General features: G+C 46.5%; 1 protein-coding gene across 1 annotated transcript in view; it reads left to right on the top strand.

Moving 5' to 3' along the window:
• Nucleotides 1–19,208, top strand: part of PYGL (glycogen phosphorylase L) — a 65,897-nt gene that overhangs the window by 23,235 nt on the left and 23,454 nt on the right. The window contains exons 6-12 of the mRNA XM_053365505.1: nt 2,253–2,384; nt 4,517–4,628; nt 7,425–7,507; nt 11,363–11,506; nt 12,193–12,285; nt 16,565–16,711; nt 17,947–18,110. Coding sequence (XP_053221480.1) covers nt 2,253–2,384; nt 4,517–4,628; nt 7,425–7,507; nt 11,363–11,506; nt 12,193–12,285; nt 16,565–16,711; nt 17,947–18,110 — 875 coding nt within the window. The remainder of the gene's footprint in view (nt 1–2,252; nt 2,385–4,516; nt 4,629–7,424; nt 7,508–11,362; nt 11,507–12,192; nt 12,286–16,564; nt 16,712–17,946; nt 18,111–19,208) is intronic.

Below are 19,208 nucleotides of genomic sequence, written 5' to 3'. Positions count from 1 at the left end.
TGATAAGAGTGACTTCCCTGGGCTAGGGCTCAAGGGGGGGGGCAGAGAGGAGAGAGGGGCCCATTGCATCAGCTCTCATTGGGCCCCAGGACAGAGGAAAGAGCTCTGGGATTCTTCAGTTAGGTGTAAATTTCTGCCTTTTCATGTGCTGGGAAGTCCCAGCAAGTTCAGGGATCTGAGCCAACTTTTCTTGGCAGGATTTTGGCGCACGGTTACGCCCTTCCGGGAGGCTCTGTGACGCCCTGGGCAATGGGCATAACAGGGTTCAGGAAAAGCCTTAGATGACTTCAGCTCTGGCCAGCAGAAGGAGAGAGCTCCAGGTTCTTCAATAATAATAATTTATTTATTTATACCCCCCCTTCCTGGTTCAAAAACCAGGCTCAGGGCAGCTAACACCAATTTTAAAACACTTAAATATAAAAACAGCATAAAATACAGTATGAAAACATGAATAACAATAAAAATCAAAAATCAATTAGATAATCCCCAGGGCTAGCTGGCTGAATTGGTCCTACTTGGGCCAGCGAGGAGACCAGGGAAGAATTAGCTGTGGGGTCCCAGAGCGGGTGATCTTCATAAAAGGGGAGGGAAGAGAAGGGAAGAGAAATAAAAGATCAGGCTGAATTCAAATTAAAGGCCAGGCGGAATAGCTCTGTCTTACAGGCCCGGCGGAAGGAGGTTAAATCCTGCAGGGCCCTGGTCTCTTGGGACAGAGTATTCCACCAGGTCGGAGCCATCACTGAGAAGGCCCTGGCCCTGGCGGAGGATAGTCTGACTTCCTTAGGGCCCAGGACCTCTAAACTATGGTTAATCATGGACCTTAAGGTCCTCTGCGGGGCAGACCAGGAGAGGCGGTCCCATAGATACGAGGGCCCTAAGCAAGGTTTGTTGAGGTTTTAGTTCTGTGAGCCACTCTTATCTTGCACTCAAGTTGCATATGCGCATAGAATAAAACCCACTATCCTAAAGATGCCAGTTTCTGCTGGCCCTCGTTCCAAGGAAACGAAACCTGGAGGAGCACCTGCAACCTCTTGCGTGCTTCACTTTCGCTTCCCACCCACCCCCTTTCACCCTTCGCACAGCACCCCATCCCTTTGGGTCTTCTGTTCTCCTTGTCACCCCCTGCTTATGAGCAAAAACTGCATGTATGAATGAGACAAGGTCTGAACTGTTTACCAGCATTGCCAACCATGTAGTCCTCGATTCCTTGCCAATCCCCCCCCTTTTTTTACATACTTGTTGTACAAATTGCTAGAAAACTAGGGTTTTAACTAGGGTTCAAAATAGGGTTTGAAGATGAATGAAGAATAGGTTTGTTGTTGTTTAGTTGTTTAGTCGTGTCCGACTCTTCGTGACCCCCTGGACCAGAGCACGCCAGGCCCTCCTGTCTCCCACTGCCTCCCGCAGTTTGGTCAAACTCATGCTGGTAGCTTCGAGAACACTGTCCCACCATCTCGTCCTCTGTCCTCCCCTTCTCCTTGTGCCCTCCATCTTTCCCAACATCAGGGTCTCTTCCAGGGAGTCTTCTCTTCTCATGAGGTGGCCAAAGTCTTGGAGCCTCAGCTTCAGGATCTGTCCTTCCAGTGAGCACTCAGGGCAGATTTCCTTAAGAATGGAGAGGTTTGATTTTCTTGCAGTCCATGGGACTCTCAAGAGTCTCCTCCAGCACCAGAATTCAAAAGCATCCATTCTTTGGCGATCAGTCTTCTTTATGGTCCAGCTTTCACTTCCATACATCACTACTGGGAAAACCATAGCTTTTACTATGCGGACCTTTGTTGGCAAGGTGATGTCTCTACTTTTTAAGATGTTGTTTGTCATTGCTGAAGAATAGTTTGGTTTGCCTTAAAGAACTCCAAGCAAAACCAAATCGGCAGGGAGGCTTTTTCTTGAAACTTGTCTTGCGATAGTTACTAACCTGCTAGTTTTAAAGGGAAGGTGGGATATATTTTGGGAGGATAAGAATGGCGGTCTTGATTTCAAAAATGCCTGATTATTCACATGTTGTTATCAATCCTCTTACTGTATAAAATGTTATGAGAACATTTCTTTAAACTCCAAGCTTAACCAAACACTGGACGTGAATTTAGGGGCCATATAACACTAACTATAAAGGAGTCCGTTCCATATGTGTTTTCGTGCATAACTGTTCCTCTGTACTGTGTTGTCATTTCCGTGAATGACACTGATTGTGACACGGTATTGTCTGGTTCCCCCTTCTCATTCTCATCCTGATAATTTTCTCTTTCTAGGTTGAGGAAGCTGACGATTGGCTAAGACACGGGAACCCCTGGGAGAAAGCCCGGCCAGAATACATGCTTCCCATTCATTTTTATGGAAGGGTGGAGCACACCCAGACCGGCGTGAGATGGATTGACACCCAGGTAATGGGAGAGGGGGCACCTCCATGGTCTTGTTTGTGGGGAGGGAGGAAGTTCAACTCCCCACAGCCAAGAAGGTTACTGGGTGGTCTTATATGCCTCACCCAGTAGGGAAGGGGGATAGATTGGGTTCCGGTTCCATTTTAATGGGAAACAACCTGATTTGCTCTTCTTGAACCAATACCGTGGTACCTTGGGTTACATACGCTTCAGGTTACATACGCTTCAGGTTACAGACTCCGCTAAGCCAGAAAGAGTGCTTCAGGTTAAGAACTTTGCTTCAGGATGAGAACAGAAATCGTGCTTCGGCGGCACAGCAGCAGCAGGAGGCCCCATTAGCTAAAGTGGTGCTTCAGGTTAAGAACAGTTTCAGGTTAAGAACGGACCTCCGGAACGAATTAAGTACTTAACCCGATTCCCAAACACCTTGGTTCCCAAACGCCGAAAACCCGGAAGTAAGTGTTCTGGTTTTCGAATGTCCGATGCGGCTGCTGGCTATGGTTTCCGGGGCGCCTGCCCCAATCAGAAGCTGCGTCTTGGTTTTGGAACATTTTGGAAGTCAAACGGACTTCTGGAACAGATTAAGTTTGGTGGTTTTGTTTTTGCTATTTTGCGTTTTTGTTTTTGAGGCTTTTTCGGTTAATTTGTTTTTGTGACTGTGTGGAACCCAGTTCAGCTACTGATTGATTGATTGATTGATTGAGTGACTGCGGAAATGGATAAAAGCCCTTCATCCAAACAATGACCGTCATCAGTACAGATAAGAAAAAATAATATCATCTACAATACCATCTAATTTATTTTGTAATGCAGTACATTGATTATTGCTTTCATTTTATGGATCAATGGTCTCATTAGATAGTAAAATTCAGGTTAAATTGCTGTTTTAGGCATTGTTTTTAAAAGTCTAGAACAGATTAATCCATTTTGCATTACTTTCTATGGGAAAAGCGCACCTTGGTTTTGGAACACTTTGGTTTTGGAATGGACTTCCAGAACAGATTAAGTTTGAGAACCAATGTACCACTGTAATGTGATTTTCATTTGTAATTTGCCCTGAATTTTGCAGTGCCACTGTTTAACCAAATAATGTGTTCAAAAGCTTGCATAGATCAGTGAAAGTAACACACATTATACAGTGATATCTTGGGTTACAGACGCTTCAGGTTACAGACGCTTCAGGTTACAGACTCCGCTAACCCAGAAATAGTACCTTGGGTTAAGAACTTTGTTTCAGCATGAGAACAGAAATCGTGCTCCGGCGGCGTGGCAGCAGTGGGAAGCCCCATTAGGTGGTACCTCAGGTTAAGAACAGTTTCAGGTTAAGAGCAGACCTCCAGAATGAATTAAGTTCTTAACCTGAGGTACCACTTTGCAAATGTGTGTGTGTAGGGAGAAATTCGTACTAAAATTGCCAATGGGTTTCCATGAGGACTTTAAAAAAAATGTAAAACTGGAGAAATAAGAAAATGGCACATTTGATCAATTAGATGATAATAATAATAATAATAATAATAATAATAATTTATTATTTATTCCCCGCCCATCTGGCTGGGCCTCCCCAGCCTCTCTGGGCGGCTTCCATAAAAACCAAAAATACAGTAAAATATCACACGTTAAAAACTTCCCTGAACAGGGCTGCCTTCAGATGTCTTCTGAATGTCAGGTAGTTGTTTATCGCTTTGACATCTGCTGGGAGGGCGTTCCACAGGGCGGGCGCCACTACCGAGAAGGCCCTCTGCCTGGTTCCCTGTAGCTTTGCTTCTCGCAATGAGGGAACCACCAGAAGGCCCTCGGCGCTGGACCTCAGCGTCCGGGCAGAATGATGGGGGTGGAGACGCTCCTTCAGGTATACTGGACCGAGGCCATTTAGGGCTTTAAAGGTCAGCACCAGCACCAACACTTTGAATTGTGCTCGGAAACGTACTGGGAGTACTAGATGGCCTTTGTTGGGTTCATCTCCAGAATCTGGCTTCCTATGATAGAGGTCCCCTGCAAGATGTTGACCCCTCCTATGAAGGAGCACCTGTGTCTGAAAGGATGGGGGAAGTGGTGTGTGGGGTCCCTTGGCCAGCCCCTCCCTGGGAGGGCACCATGCAACACAGCTGATGCCACTGGGCCTTGTCTCTCCCCAGGTGGTCCTGGCTTTGCCGTACGACACCCCAATTCCTGGCTACATGAACAACACGGTCAACACCATGAGATTGTGGTCGTCTCGGGCTCCCAATGATTTTAACCTCCGCGACTGTAAGTGTTTTTGTTCTGTTTGCAATAATATTTATATACTGCTTTTCTTAATAATAATAATAATAATAATAATAATAATAATAATAATAAATTTTATTTATATCCTGCCCTCCCCAGCCAAAGCTGGGCTCAGGGCGGCTAACAACAATAAAAACCATATACAGTGGTACCTCGGGTTACATACGCTTCAGGTTACAGACTCTGCTAACCCAGAAATGGCGCTTCAGGTTAAGAACTTTGCTTCAGGATGAGAACAGAAATTGTGCTCTGGCAGCAGCGGGAGGCCCCATTAGCTAAAGTGATGCTTCAGGTTAAGAACAGTTTCAAGTTAAGAACAGACCTCTGGAACGAATTAAGTACTTAACCCGAGGTACCACTGTACAGTCATACCTCATGTTACATTTACTTCATGATACGTTTTCTCAGGTTGCGTCCCGCTGCGACCCGGAAGTACCAGAAAGGGTTACTTCCGGGTTTCACTGCTCGTGCATGCGCAGAAGCGCTAAATCGCACTTCGCGCATGTTCACAAGTGCCAAATCACGCCGCGCACCTGCGCAGATACGCCGCTTCAGGTTGCGGGCTTTTCATGTTGCGAACGGGCCTCTGGAACGGATCCCGTTTGCAACCAGAGGTACCACTGTACAACAATTATACACAAAACTGGGCAATACACAAAGCATATACAAGAAGTTAAAATCAGAAATCAACTAGGAGCTATTCTTAATTGCTTGCGTAGGCCTGGAAAGTGTGGGAATGTTGAGGGTGGCAGGAGAGGATATATTGATTATTAATATCCTTCCTAACTCGCACTAGCAAGTTTCTTTATATAGCAGAGTTACATTCCCCTTATACAGCAGAAAGCTGGTTGCAAACTCGTGTGAGCCTATTAAGACAACAAACAATTCAATCTGGCTGGCCCAGATTGAGATATGTTCTATTATTCCTGGTAAGACACCTTTGATCCCTCCTAAAAGAATAAAGACACAACGGTCTTATTCATAAGTAACAAAAAGTAGTTTTACTCATGATCAGGCAGAGCAGTGTGTGATCCCTGAAGGCAGGCTTTAGGCTTAAAGTTGCAAATATGTACAAACAGGTTTACCCCATATGGGAGATAACCTGGGGGACTGCTGGCCACCAGTACAGTCCAGGTGAATGAAGAAGTTTGCAGGACGAAAAAGAAGATCAAAGAGAAGGGACGTAGCTGCATGACTTGGCCTTTTACCAGGTCTGGAAAGGTCACGCCCACCTCCTAGTCACATGCAAGGAAGGATGTTCCAGCCAGGTGTAACAGGAAGTTCAACTGACTGGACCAACATCCCCTGCATGACCACTCTAGCAAAACAAGGAATGTTGTACTTGACTGCTCCCAGTGGATTACATCCCACAGAAAGGTTTTCAGCAGATGTTTAAAAGGTGGCCCAGAAGGCACCTGCTGAAGTTCTAGTGGCAGAGAGTTCCACAGGGCTGTTGGCACTAAAGGCTCGGTTTCCTGTTGTTGTCAAACGAGCCTCAGCAACTTGGGGAATGGCCAGCCACACTGCTGCTGATCTCACTAATCAAGCTTGGATGTATGAGATAGGGATAAATTGCCTCTTTTTTGGTGTAGTCACAGAGTGTCTAGAAATAGCCACCTTGTTTCCTTTCCTTTTCCTTTTTTTAAATGCTTTTTATTGGTTTTCCAAAACAAAATTAAATAAAATATATACTCTTACATTCAACATTTTTGTATCTTCTTATTTACCATGCGCATTATCGCACCCGGATTTCCTTCCTTCCGTACTTCGGCTTTCACAATTAACTTCCTCTCTTACAAATTCTTATTTACACTCTGTCCACATCACAAGATTTATATTAACCCTGCTACAGTCTTTAAGCTTCTACAATTATTTCATATGTACTTAACAAATTCACTCCACCCCTCTTCGAACTTTGTTACTTTTTGGTTCCGAATTTTATAGGTCATTTTCGCCAATTCTACGTATTCAAACATTTTCGTCTGCCACTCCATTAAAGTTGGGATTTCCCATTTTTGAGCCACTAGAATCCTAGCGGCGGTCGTGGCATACATAAATAATTTGTGGTCCTCTTTTCTTAATTCATCCCCTATTATCCCTAGCAAAAAAGCCTCTGGTTTCTTTGGGAAGGTGTATTTAAAAAGTTTTTTCATTTCGCTATAAATCATGTCCCAATTTTTTTTTCATTTTTTCACATGTCCACCACATTCACCATCTTTTAATTTACACTTCCAACAAGCTTTGTTACTCACTCTGTAAATTTTTGCTAAATATACCACCGGTACATCATTTTCATTAAATTTTCTTTTAAAGTAGAACACACCGTAAACCTCACACCTTCATTCCATAATTTTACCCAGTTATCATAATCAATATTATATATTTCGATTTTGGTTTCCTTTTTCGCTGTCTTGCTCTGCCTAGCTGTTGTCAGATAGCTGATTGGAAAATTCGCATTAGCCTCCTCCTTGCTCCCTGCCCCGCACCCCCCCACCGGCCACATCTCTGACCAACTGGTTCCTGGATTCACTTTTCAAAGAAGTCACCTGTTGGGCTACAGTTGAATTTCTGTAACATTTTGGCCGCCTTTCAGCCGCCTGGGGTTTTAGTCCCCAAATGCGTGCAAGAAAATTATCACTGTTACACAGGACTAGAAACTTGAGATGGATGGATGGGTGAGGAACAAGAAGGAAGCTGAGACTGCACACTCCCTGCCACACGCTCCCTGAAGTTGACAGCTTGTTTTTTCCTCCCCAAACCTTTTCTCTTTTTCCCCAGTTAACGTTGGCGATTACATTCAGGCTGTGCTGGACAGAAACTTGGCTGAGAACATTTCCCGCGTCCTTTACCCAAACGATAACGTAAGTCCTTGGGTGAAGAAATGCAGCCTTTCTCTTGCAGATGTGTGAGAGGGGTTCCTTGAGAGAGAGGGAGGGAGAGTGTCAGCCTTTCCGAACCAAACAAGGAAATGATTTGAGCCTTTTTGCAGGCTCATAACTCTGGATGCACGAAGCGTCCTCATAAAAGATCTGGGAATGGGCTTTGTCACCGAGTTCTTGGCTGTGAATCTGCCTCAAGCAGGCTTCAAAATAGGTTCATCTGGAGTGTTCTGCAGGAGTAGCTCTCAGCGCCAGACCTCCAAATCTCACCTCTCCCACAAAAGCTGCAATTTATTTCCTGTGTCTTTAGCTGCAGACAGGAACAGGTCTTCACTAAAGCATCATCTCTCTCTTGTTCCCAATTGTGCTTTGGGCTTCAATTGGTCTTCTCCAACCTGCTGCTCTCCAGATGTTTTGGGACTGGTGGGCATTATAATCTACAACATCTGGAGGGCACCGGATTGGAGAAGGCTGCCTTACACAAATGTGCCTGGTGCTCGTCTCATCTTTGCCCATCCAAGTTTAGTCAGTTACTTCTGCAAATATCACATAAACCACAAGTTGCTGCCGCATCAAACTGTGGTTAGTGCAATCCCACCAAACCAGGATTGCAAAGCATGTATTAGGTAAAGGTAAAGGGACCCCTGACCATTAGGTCCAGTCGTGGCCGACTCTGGGGTTGCGGCGCTCATCTCGCTCTATAGGCCGAGGGAGCCGGTGTTTGTCCCCAGACAGCATGTGGCCAGCATGACTAAGCCGCCGGTTCTGGCGAACCAGAGCAGCGCACAGAAACATTGGACAGCTGGACGTATCAAGGGCCCCATTACCTTCAGTAGCTTAGGGCCTCATCAAACCTAAATCCGGCCCTGGACGTCACCATGAGGACTATAAACAAAACACTCAAACTCTCAAGCAGCAAATACTTAATGGGAAATACAGTAGTTACTGGCTTGCTGTACGAGGAGGGTGCCGGGTTGTTTTTTAAAGACAAAGTGGGGGGCCTTTGTGTGCGAATGTTTTCCTGTTGCTTTCTCAGCCCTTGGGCTGTTTCAGGCATTTGACATTGTCTTGTTCACCCCTCGCTGCCACAGCCGGCACACCTGGTGAGGAGAGCTCTGTGTAGATCTGTAACTTTGGTGTGGCAGATTCGTTGGCCTCGCTCCCTCAACCTTCGCCTGTGACGTATTTCTGTGCTTCTCCCTGCTCTTGAATTCTCACCGAGGTGGCAAACCTGTCTCCAGATTGTGCCCCCGAATGTGGAGGGAGCATTGCAGGGAGGGATCCTCCTCCAAACCTTAAAAGTCCCTGCCTTTAGAAAGCTAGCCTCTCAAGGAAAGGGATTCTTGCCCTCGCTGATATGCTATTTGTCGACATGGAAGGTGTGTGTGTGTGTGTGTTTATATGGAGAAGTATCTGAAATGTTTGCTGCCTACACAAGTTTACTGCCTCCGTGAGAACGAGCCTAGAATTCCTTTTTGTGTCTTAATTTTTCACACCTGTGTCATTGCTTAGCCTAGCTTCTTTGCTGTTAATGGGGAAGGGGGGGATCTGATGGAAATTATACTGAGTTTTTTTCTTTAGACATCCAAATGCTTTTAGGGCAGTCATGTGTGATCCCACTTACCGTATTTTTCGCTCTATAAGACGCACCAGACCACAAGACGCACCTAGTTTTTGGAGGAGGGAAACAAGAAAAAAAATGTTCTGAATCTCAGAAGCCAGAACAGCAAGAGGGATCGCTGTGCAGTGAAAGCGGTGATCCCTCTTGCTGTTCTGGCTTCTGGGATAGCTGCGCAGCCTGCATTCGCTCCATAAGACGCACACACATTTCCCCTTACTTTTTAGGAGGGAAAAAGTGAGTCTTATAGAGCAAAAATTACAGTAACTATACTGCTTAGGCCTGAGAATGATTTGGGACGGTCAAACTGCTTCATTTCCCATTGGTAATATCCTGTAACTCCTTGCTAAAATCCAGCAACTTTTCACGCAACAAATGTTTGGGGTGGGATTCTGCATAGTTTTGTTATAATAGCCCCCAATGTGGTAGCATCTGGGAAGTATCACAGATTAATAAAGCAGAATAAATCTGCCACTGATGCACTGATATTGTGTTAATATGACCACTGTAAAGCACTAAAGCAGGAATGTCTAACCGGTCGATCACAATCTACTGGTTCATGTTCGATCCTTGTCGATCATGGGATCCTGGTCAATCACCAGCCAGAAAGGGGGGGGGAACAGGAAAAAAAGCCTCAACAACTTTGATGATGCCTCCCCCCAAAAAACTCAACAAATCTGTGCAATCCTGGATAGATCAGTGCCAGTTTTGTCATACTGGGAGTAGATCAGTCTCTTGGGAGTTGGACGTGCCTCTCTCTCCATGAATTTGGAATATTCTTTTTAGGTTGGGGGGGGAGCGTTGAATCAGGAAGAAGGTAATTTCCATTCATGTGGTATACATTTCTAGGGACTAGAAATCCAAATTTCATTTCTTTGAACAGCTTTCACCAGGAGCACACAGTTGCTTACCTTGTGGCGACAGCAATTCTTTCCTTAAAAAATGATTTAAAAAACCAGGCAACCAGGTTTGAAAATTGAAACAGATTCATTGGCTGTTAGATTGTGCTAGATCCCTGCAATGCCTTAACTAGTGCTGAAACACTTAAGCCTGCCTCCGTTCAACGAATCTCTCGCATTTCAGAATTGCAGTCCACACCTTGGGGGTCAGGATATGGAGTGAAGTGGCCAACTTCTCTGCAAAACCCAAAATTTTTGCTCAGTCCCTCATTTAGTTTCCCCAGAAGATTTTGAGATTTAAAAAATAATAACATTCTAGCCCGCTTCATACAGTTTGTGTTCATCATTTCAACAACTGTTTGTTTCAGTTCTAGTTATCCCCTTGAGGCTAAATTCGACCCAAATTCCCTTCCACGAATTCCCCAATTTTCATACTAATAACAAAACAAAATAAAAAAACAGATTATAATTCTGCACCCTTTGGATTCCCAAACCCCACCCCACCCTTTCCCAGTTTCAATCCCCAACAAATGTCCATCAGTCTTAGTCTACTATCAGCCTGGAGACCTCACGTCCGAGGCTCTTAATTCTCTCTCAATTCCTCTCTGCCGGTTTTTTTGGTAGTCCTTAATATTAAACACCAGATCTCGGAGAAGCTCTGTCCCAATTTCTGTTTCATTTCTATACCGGTTTATATTTTAAAGAAAAATCTCAAAGCGGATTACAGCATATAAAAACACCAATAAAACAATCCGGAATCAAACATTTCTGAAGAAAGTCAAATGTGGGGTATGCAACATAATTAACAGAAAACTAAAATATTATCTTAAAGATTTCAAAATAAAACATTACAAAGGAGGTCAGCTGAAGGATACACATTTAACGCAAAAAAATGTTAACCAAAAAAACACAAAAACTTCCAAAAAATAATAATGCAAAAACAAGAACCATTGCTAAGTGAAGTCAAATATAAAATATCTTGTCCATCCCCAAAATTCCCTTTGGATTATTCACAGAATAGTAAAGGTTAAAGTGCTTTGGGAAATGAAAGGTATTTTTAAAAAATGTTTCTACAGTCATTTTTATACACAAAGTGATTTGCAGTCCTCCCCGCAAAGCCGCCCTGTGCAATGAATTAATGGTTGCTCCCATTTTACTCCCCAGCTGTGATGGGAGTTGTAGCCAAAACATCTGGAAGGGGGGACCAGCTTATGGGAAAGACTGCACTAGGACAAGCCACACTGTTCAACAGATAAGCACCTTGCCTGGTGTGTCATATTCTCAATGTTCCCAATGGGACGTTCCTCTCCATCTTTGCAGTTTTTCGAAGGAAAGGAGCTGCGCTTGAAGCAAGAATACTTTGTGGTGGCTGCCACCCTGCAGGACATCATCCGGCGGTTCAAAGCCTCCAAATTTGGGAGCACCGAAAGCGTCCGGACAGCTTTTGATTCCTTTCCAGACCAGGTAGTTTTGTGTTTGTGTGTGTTGGCTTTCACACAAAATTCTTCTTCTTTGGTGATCCAAAAGTCAAATGTGGAGTATGCAACATAATTAACAGAAAACTAATTAACTAATTATTTATACCCCGCCCATCTGGCTGAGTTTCCCCAGCCACTCTGGGCGGCTCCCAATCAAGTGTTAAGAACAATACAGCGTTAAATATTAAAAACTTCCCTGAACAGGGATGCCTTCAGATGTCTTCTGAATGTCAGGTAGTTGTTTATCTCTTTGACATTTGATGGGAGGGCGTTCCACAGGGCGGGCGCCACCACCAAGAAGGCCCTCTGCCTGGTTCCCTGTAACCTCACTTCTTGCAATGAGGGAACTGCCAGAAGGCCCTCGGCGCTGGATCTCAGTGTCCGGGCAGAACGATGGGGGTGGAGACGCTCCTTCAGGTATACTGGACCGAGGCCGTTTAGGGCTTTAAAGGTCAGCACCAACACTTTGAATTGTGCCCGGAAACGTACTGGGAGCCAATGCAGATCTCTCAGAACCGGTGTTATGTGGTCCCAGCAGCCGCCCCCAGTCACCAGTCTAGCTGCCGCCTTCTGGATTAATTGCAGTTTCCGGGTCACCTTCAAAGGTTAGAAGCTAACTGGCCAATTTGGGGGTCCAAATGAATTGTTCCGTTCTTCCTTCTACATTTGCAGGTTGCCATCCAGCTGAACGACACACATCCCGCCATGGCCATCCCCGAGCTGATGAGAGTGTTTCTGGACATTGAAAAGCTGCCGTGGGACAAGGTTTGGAACAGTCTTCCATGTCGCTCCTGTTTCTTTCCAGGGATCAAGGGCTGGAGCCTGGTTGCTGGATCAGGCCAGTCCAGTCCAGCACACCGTTTTAATAGTGGCCACCAGGTGCCTCTTGGGGAGCCTCAAGAGCAGAACCTGAACTCAGCACCACCCTCCACGCTTGCAAGGCCAGCTAAGTAGAGCAAGGGTCTGATTGTTCTACGGCAGGCATGGCCAAACTTGGCCCTCCAGCTCTTTTGGGACTACAGTTCCCATCATCCCTGACCACTGGTCCTGCTAGCTAGGGATGATAGGAGTTGAAGTCCCAAAACAGCCGGAGTGTTGGGTTTGGCCATGACTCTTCTACAGTTGTTGTTTAGTCGTGTCCGACTCTTCGTGACCCCCTGGACCAGAGCACGACAGGCTCTCCTGTCCTCCACTGCCTCCCACAGTTTGGGCAGACTCATGCTGGTAGCTTCAAGAACACTGTCCCACCATCTCGTCCTCTGTCGTCCCCTTCTCCTTGTGCCCTCCATCTTTCCCAACATCAGGGTCTCTTCCAGGGAGTCTTCTCTTCTCATGAGGTGGCCAAAGTCTTGGAGCCTCAGCTGTCCTTCCAGTGAGCACTCAGGGCTGATTTCCTTCAGAATGGATCGGTTGGATCTTCTTGCAGTCCATGGGACTCTCAGGAGTCTTCTCCAGCACCATAATTCAAAAGCATCCATTCTTCAGCGATCAGCCTTCTTTATGGTCCAGCTCTCACTTCCATACATCACTACTGGGAAAACCATAGCTTTTACTATATGGACCTTTGTTGGCAAGGTGATGTCTCTGCTTTTTAAGATGCTGTCTAGGTTTGCCATTGCTTTTCTCCCAAGAAGCAGGTGTCTTTTAATTTCATGACTGCTGTCACCATCTGCAGTGATCATGGAACCCAAGAAAGTAAAATCTCTCACTGCCTCCATTTCTTCCCCTTCTATTTGCCAGGAGTTGATGGGACCAGTGGCCATGATCTTCATTTTTTTGATGTTGAGCTTCAGACCATATCTTGCGCTCTCCTCTTTCAACCTCATTAAAAGGTTCTTTAATTCCTCCTCACTTTTCTTCTACGGTAACTTCATATTTTCATCTGAATGATGCAAATGTACGTTGGGGACCTTCTAGGTCTTTCTCTTGGAATTGGCATGGGGGCCTTCCCACGTGGTAGCGCCATTCAACTGCACCCCCGTCATCAGATCTTCTCACAAAAAAATGACTTCCCGGGCGAATAATATGTGCCAAGGGAAGGGTGCCACCAAGTTGAGGTCTTTCACAATGGCTCCACCTGCTGGTCGCTGGTGGTAGGGAATTGTAGAATCGTATGTATGGGTTTGACCAAACTGCGGAAGGCAGTGGAAGATAGGAGTGCCTGGCGTGCTCTGGTCCATGGGGTCACAAAGAGTCGGACACGACTAAATGACTAAACAACAACAACAAGTGATGTATGGAAGTGAGAGCTGGACCATAAAGAAGGCTGATCGCCGAAGAATGGATGCTTTCGAATTCTGGTGCTGGAGGAGACTCTTGAGAGTCCCATGGACTGCAGGAAGATCCAACCTCTCCATTCTTAAGGAAATCAGCCCTGAGTGCTCACTGGAAGGACAGATCCTGAAGCTGAGGCTCCAATACTTTGGCCACCTCACGAGAAGACTCCCTGGAAAAGACCCTGATGTTGGGAAAGATGGAGGGCACAAGGAGAAGGGGACGACGGAGGACGAGATGGTTGGACAGTGTTCTTGAAGCTACCAGCATGAGTTTGACCAAACTGCGGGAGGCAGTGGAAGACAGGAGTGCCTGGCGTGCTCTGGTCCAGGGGGTCATGAAGAGTCGGACACGACTAAATGACTAAACAACAGCAACAAAAAAGTTGGGAGGGACCCCCAGAGTCTTCCAGTCCATCCGGAAACTTTTGCACAACTAGGCCATCCTCTCCCTTAACAGAGAGTTAGCCTGTAGAAAGGGAAAGGGGAATGGACAGAAGGAGTTGTTGTGGCTAAGCAGATTCACCCTAATCCACACGCAGGTGCTTCAAACAGGTGTTCCCCCTGTGTCCTTCTCTGCCTGGGTGCAGAGAGAGAGAGAGAGAGAGGTTTTTAGAGAGACATGGGGTGCAGAATGAAGCCCTCTCCCCCAGGAACCAGATCGCCATTAGCATTATTCATTGCCCAGATCTGGGCTGTAGGGGTCAAAGTGTCTCTCATATAGTCCTCTTTGCGTGCACGGGGACACAGGCCCAGCAAAGTTCAGACCGCTGGCCTCGCTGCTCCACCTTCAGCTCCAAACCTCCTATCTACCTGCCCCACCTGCTTCTTTGTTTGCAGCCTCTGCAAGCAAAAGCCATGTAAACATACACACAAACCCGTTGTATTCTTTCGGCTATGCGGTCGCTAAGCAGTTCCCAGGACTCCTTATCTTCAAGGTTGGAACAAACTGGCAGTGAGCTGCAATCGTCATCTATTATGGTAGCTTTTCAGTCTATCTGAGTTCCTTTCAAAGGAAAGCTGAATTAAAAGGCTTGGTTTTAAAAGCATGCGGCGTATGTACCGTATTGACCAGAATATAAGCCACACTTATTTTTTTCAAATTCCTATCTGGCACGGCTGCCCCCCAGAGAGCAGCCCAGGAGCATGGAGCAACGGTGCCCATCCTGTCTGCAGCTCCCAAGCCGCCAAATTTTAAAGGTGTGGCTTATTAGATTAGCCTCAACCAGAGCCAGGGCCTTTTCAACGCTGGCCCCGGCCTGGTGGAACGCTCTGCCTCATGAGACCAGGGCCCTGCAGGATCTGATTTCTTTCCCCAGGGCCTGTAAGACAGAGTTGTTCCACCTGGCCTTTGGCTTGGAGCCAATTTGATTCCCTCCCCCGCTTTCTCTTTTCTTTTTCCTTTCTCCTCCTGTGATGAGGCTGCATTCCAATACTTTAATGTTTCAATATTTTAATGTTGCATTTTAATCTTGTTTTTAAGTTGTATTCATTCAACTTGTTTTTATTATTGCTTGTTAGCCTCCCTGAGCCCGGCCTTGGCTGGGGAGGGCAGGGTATAAATAAAAATTATTATTATTATTATTATTATTATTATTATTATTATTATTATTATTATTTGCAAGTATGGCTTATATTCAGGCCAATATGGTATGTCATAAATGTCTCAAGCAAGCATTGGCTTACTAGGTTGCCAAATGCACAAGTTAGCCATGGTGCTTCTGCTTCATTCAAGTTGCCAACTTCCTAGAACCATGTTTAAATAATACAGGGTGCCTTTTAACCTTGACACCGGCACTCTGTACCAGTGAGCGCTGTCACACACAAAAAAAGCCCTGAGTTCAGGTTTTCCCCTTTTAATCTGGGCTACTTAAAATATGTATTCTATCCCCCATCAGGGATTGAACCTGGGACCTTCTCAATGCAAAGCAGATACTCTGCCACTGAGCTTGTTAATGGAGGAATCTGAGGGCTCCCTTGGACAAAAAACAAGGACACCAGCCAGGAATACCAGAGCAAAAGAGCAGCCAGTAGGCTTGGTCTTTATGGAAGACTGTCGCAACAGGACTCCCACCTGCCACCAGGTGGAAGAAGATGGAAGCCCTGGACAAAAGAGAACCCAAACTTTTATTAGCTGCTAATCCCCATGTTACCCCCCCCCCAAACTACATCACTCATACATCACGGTTACATCATGAAAGGGGAGGTCTGGTGGCAGTAATCTGAGCATCCTGGACCCTTCCCCATGGTTCTCCTTGCCCTCCACCAAACACCCATCAAGTGTAAACAAAAGAGATATTTACATTTCCCTGTTTCCCAGCCACGTTAATCACACCCTTTTGTCTTCATCTGGGTTTGTTATTTCTGGAATGGCTACCTGTCTGGCACTCAGGTATCAGGAGGCCAGGGATTATCACTCAGGCAGAGGGGCTGCTGAGTAGCTGAGCTCACATGTCTAGATGAATTTCTGAAGTTTTCCCAGTGAGCCAGTACATAGGTACATTTATTAGTGAATTCTAACATTTGGTATTGTTCAGCAGAGGCTCTGAATAGATAGGAAGAAACTGTGATGAAGTGTTTTGTGGGGACAAATCGCAAAAGTCACAAAAGCGATTGTGCTGGTTTTGGTAGTGGGCTGCATGTGCATGATATCTGCTGGAGGGGCAACCCCCCCCCCAAACTATGCATAAGATCCTGCAACAGCTACTTCATCCTTCTGTTTCCTTTCCTTGCCCTGCTCACCGTCCTTCTCTCACTCTCACAAATCCTAGGCCTGGGACATCACCACGCGGACTTTCGCCTACACAAACCACACGGTTCTCCCCGAAGCCCTTGAGCGCTGGCCAGTGGAACTGGTGGAGAAACTGCTGCCCAGACACCTGCAGATCATCTATGAAATCAACCAGAGGCACCTGGATGTAAGCAGGGCTGTGTCGCCACTGTCCCCAGTTCTGGTTTTCAAGCCCAATGTCGTGATTCGGGGGGCAGCGGAAGTGATTTCCCGGAGAGCCATTTAATGGTGCAGATGTTTTTGCCCTGCTTGCCTAGGGTGGAGCTCACACTCCCCAGTGGCTCACTGGATTCCAGGATTGGCTTTTCTCGTGCCCACAGGGTGCCAAAGGGCAGCGCAAGAAGGGCTTGCCCTCCCTCCGATTTGGCTTCAGGGATCATCAGGTATAACCGAGGAGAACAGAAGCCAAGTTGGAGTGAGGGCCATGCTTCCTGCCCTCTAATGCAGAGGTCAGCAAGGTTTACCTGCCATGGGCCCCTTAACTCCCACGGAGATTGCTCCGTGGGTCACAGCGTGAGTGCGCGTGAGCGTGTTTTTGGTGTCTGTACATGTGCAGACGCGATTTCCGGCATGCACGGCTTCCCATTATTTACATACAATGGCGCTGTGGGTTAAACCACAGAGCCTAGGACTTGCCGATCAGAAGGTCCCTGCAACTGGGTGAGCTCCCGTTGCTCGGTCCCAGCTCCTGCCAACCTAGCAGTTCAAAAGCACATCAATGTGCAAGTAGATAAATAGGGAAGGTAAACGGCATTTCCATGCGCTGCTCTGGTTCACCAGAAGCAGCTTAGTCATGCTGGCCACATGACCCGGAAGCTGTACGCCGGCTCCCTCGGCCAATAGAGCGAGATGAGCACCGCAACCCCAGAGTCGGCCACGACTGGACCTAATGGTCAGGGGTCCCTTTACAGCCTTGCATTACATGGCAGCAAAACAGGACGGAAAGGCCCAGGACCTAATGGTCAGGGGTCCCTTTACCTTTGCACTCGGAGCATTCTAACTCAGCTCCTTCATAATCAGCATCAAACAGGGGGAAAAGAACAAAGGACAAAAATCCTACATCACGGAAACACAGTAATAAAAACATCCTGTCTCCGTCACTTCCCACAATGTGGAATGAAAACATACACCATCATGTGATATAAACAATGCCATGACTGCAACACGGTGAAGAATCCTAACAGTCCTACCCTCTGCAGTGCAGAAATACTAGTTCTGTGACACCCCCCCTTTTAAGCTCAAAGTTCTGCTGTCATGTGGAGGGCTCTCCAGGGAGCTTCGAAACTGGGTTGGGCGTCTTCCGGCATCCTTTTGGAGCGATGTGAGCGCCTGAGCTATCTTGCCCTCCTTGTCTCTGCTCAGAGAATCGCAGCCATGTTTCCAAAGGACGTTGACCGCCTCCGGCGGATGTCCTTGATCGAAGAGGAAGGCATGAAGCGCATCAACATGGCACACCTGTGCATCGTGGGCTCGCATGCCGTCAATGGAGTCGCCAAGATCCACTCGGAAATTGTCAAGTCGCAAGTGTGAGTACGGGGGGGGGGGCATTCCGCGGGGCCCAAGTGGGTGGGCGCGGAAAAAACCTGGAACTAGGGTTTAGATCCAAGGTGGACTTCTGGGTGCTTTGCCACTGGGCCAGTTGGGTGGTGGTTGAAGACAGAGCTCTAGAGCCCCTGAGCACGTGCAGATTGTGGGAGCGGGCAAGAGGAAATGTCTGCAGCCATCCCCTGTGGAGAAAGGTCGGCTTCCCCCAGAACATTTCCCTTTCTCCTTCCACCTTCTCTTGGTCACTGTTTCTTTGTAGTCAATACCTTGACAGTTGTGGTATTGTGGTTTCCTTCCCATTTTTAGTCTGGCGGTTTTTGTTTCTGTTTTGTACTTCAGAGAAACTTCTGTAATCATCTCCCTTTCGTCTGGTGCTTTCCTACCCAACCCTTCCTCTGAACCAGAGGACAAGAAAACAGAAAGTAAACCCACTGTGCAATGCAAATAAAATTGGCGATAAAAAAGTAAATCACAGTGAAAACTATCTGTGAAATCACAGCCCCAAAATAGTACACACACACACACACACACACACACACACACAGTATTTCCTATAAGATGTTGTTGTTGTTGTTTAGTTGTTTAGTTGTGTCTGACTCTTCGTGACCCCATGGACCAGAGCACGCCAGGCCCTCCTGTCTTCCACTGCCTCCCACAGTTTGGTCAAACTCATGCTGGTAGCTTCCAGAACACTGTCCAACCATCTCGTCCTCTGTCGTCCCCTTCTCCTTGTGCCCTCCATCTTTCCCAACATCAGGGTCTTGTCCAGGGAGTCTTCTCTTCTCATGAGGTGGCCAAAGTCTTGGAGCCTCAGCTTCAGGATCTGTCCTTCCAGTGAGCACTCTGGGCTGATTTCCTTCAGAATGGAGAGGTTTGATCTTCTTGCAGTCCATGGGACTCTCAAGAGTCTCCTCCAGCACCAGCACCATAATTCAAAAAGATGTAGCAATGGTCAACTTGGACTGCTATAAGAGAAGATTAGGCACATACACGCAGAATAGGTCTATTGTCAGGAGTGAGCCAGCAATAAATCACATGGAGCAATTTAACTCTTTATTAACTCTTGGGCAAAAAAAAAT

The sequence above is a fragment of the Podarcis raffonei genome, chromosome 1 (assembly GCF_027172205.1).
Source record: "Podarcis raffonei isolate rPodRaf1 chromosome 1, rPodRaf1.pri, whole genome shotgun sequence".
Lineage (NCBI taxonomy): Eukaryota > Metazoa > Chordata > Lepidosauria > Squamata > Lacertidae > Podarcis > Podarcis raffonei.
Note: the sequence above shows the minus strand (reverse complement) of the source record. Positions and strands in the feature narration are given on the sequence as shown.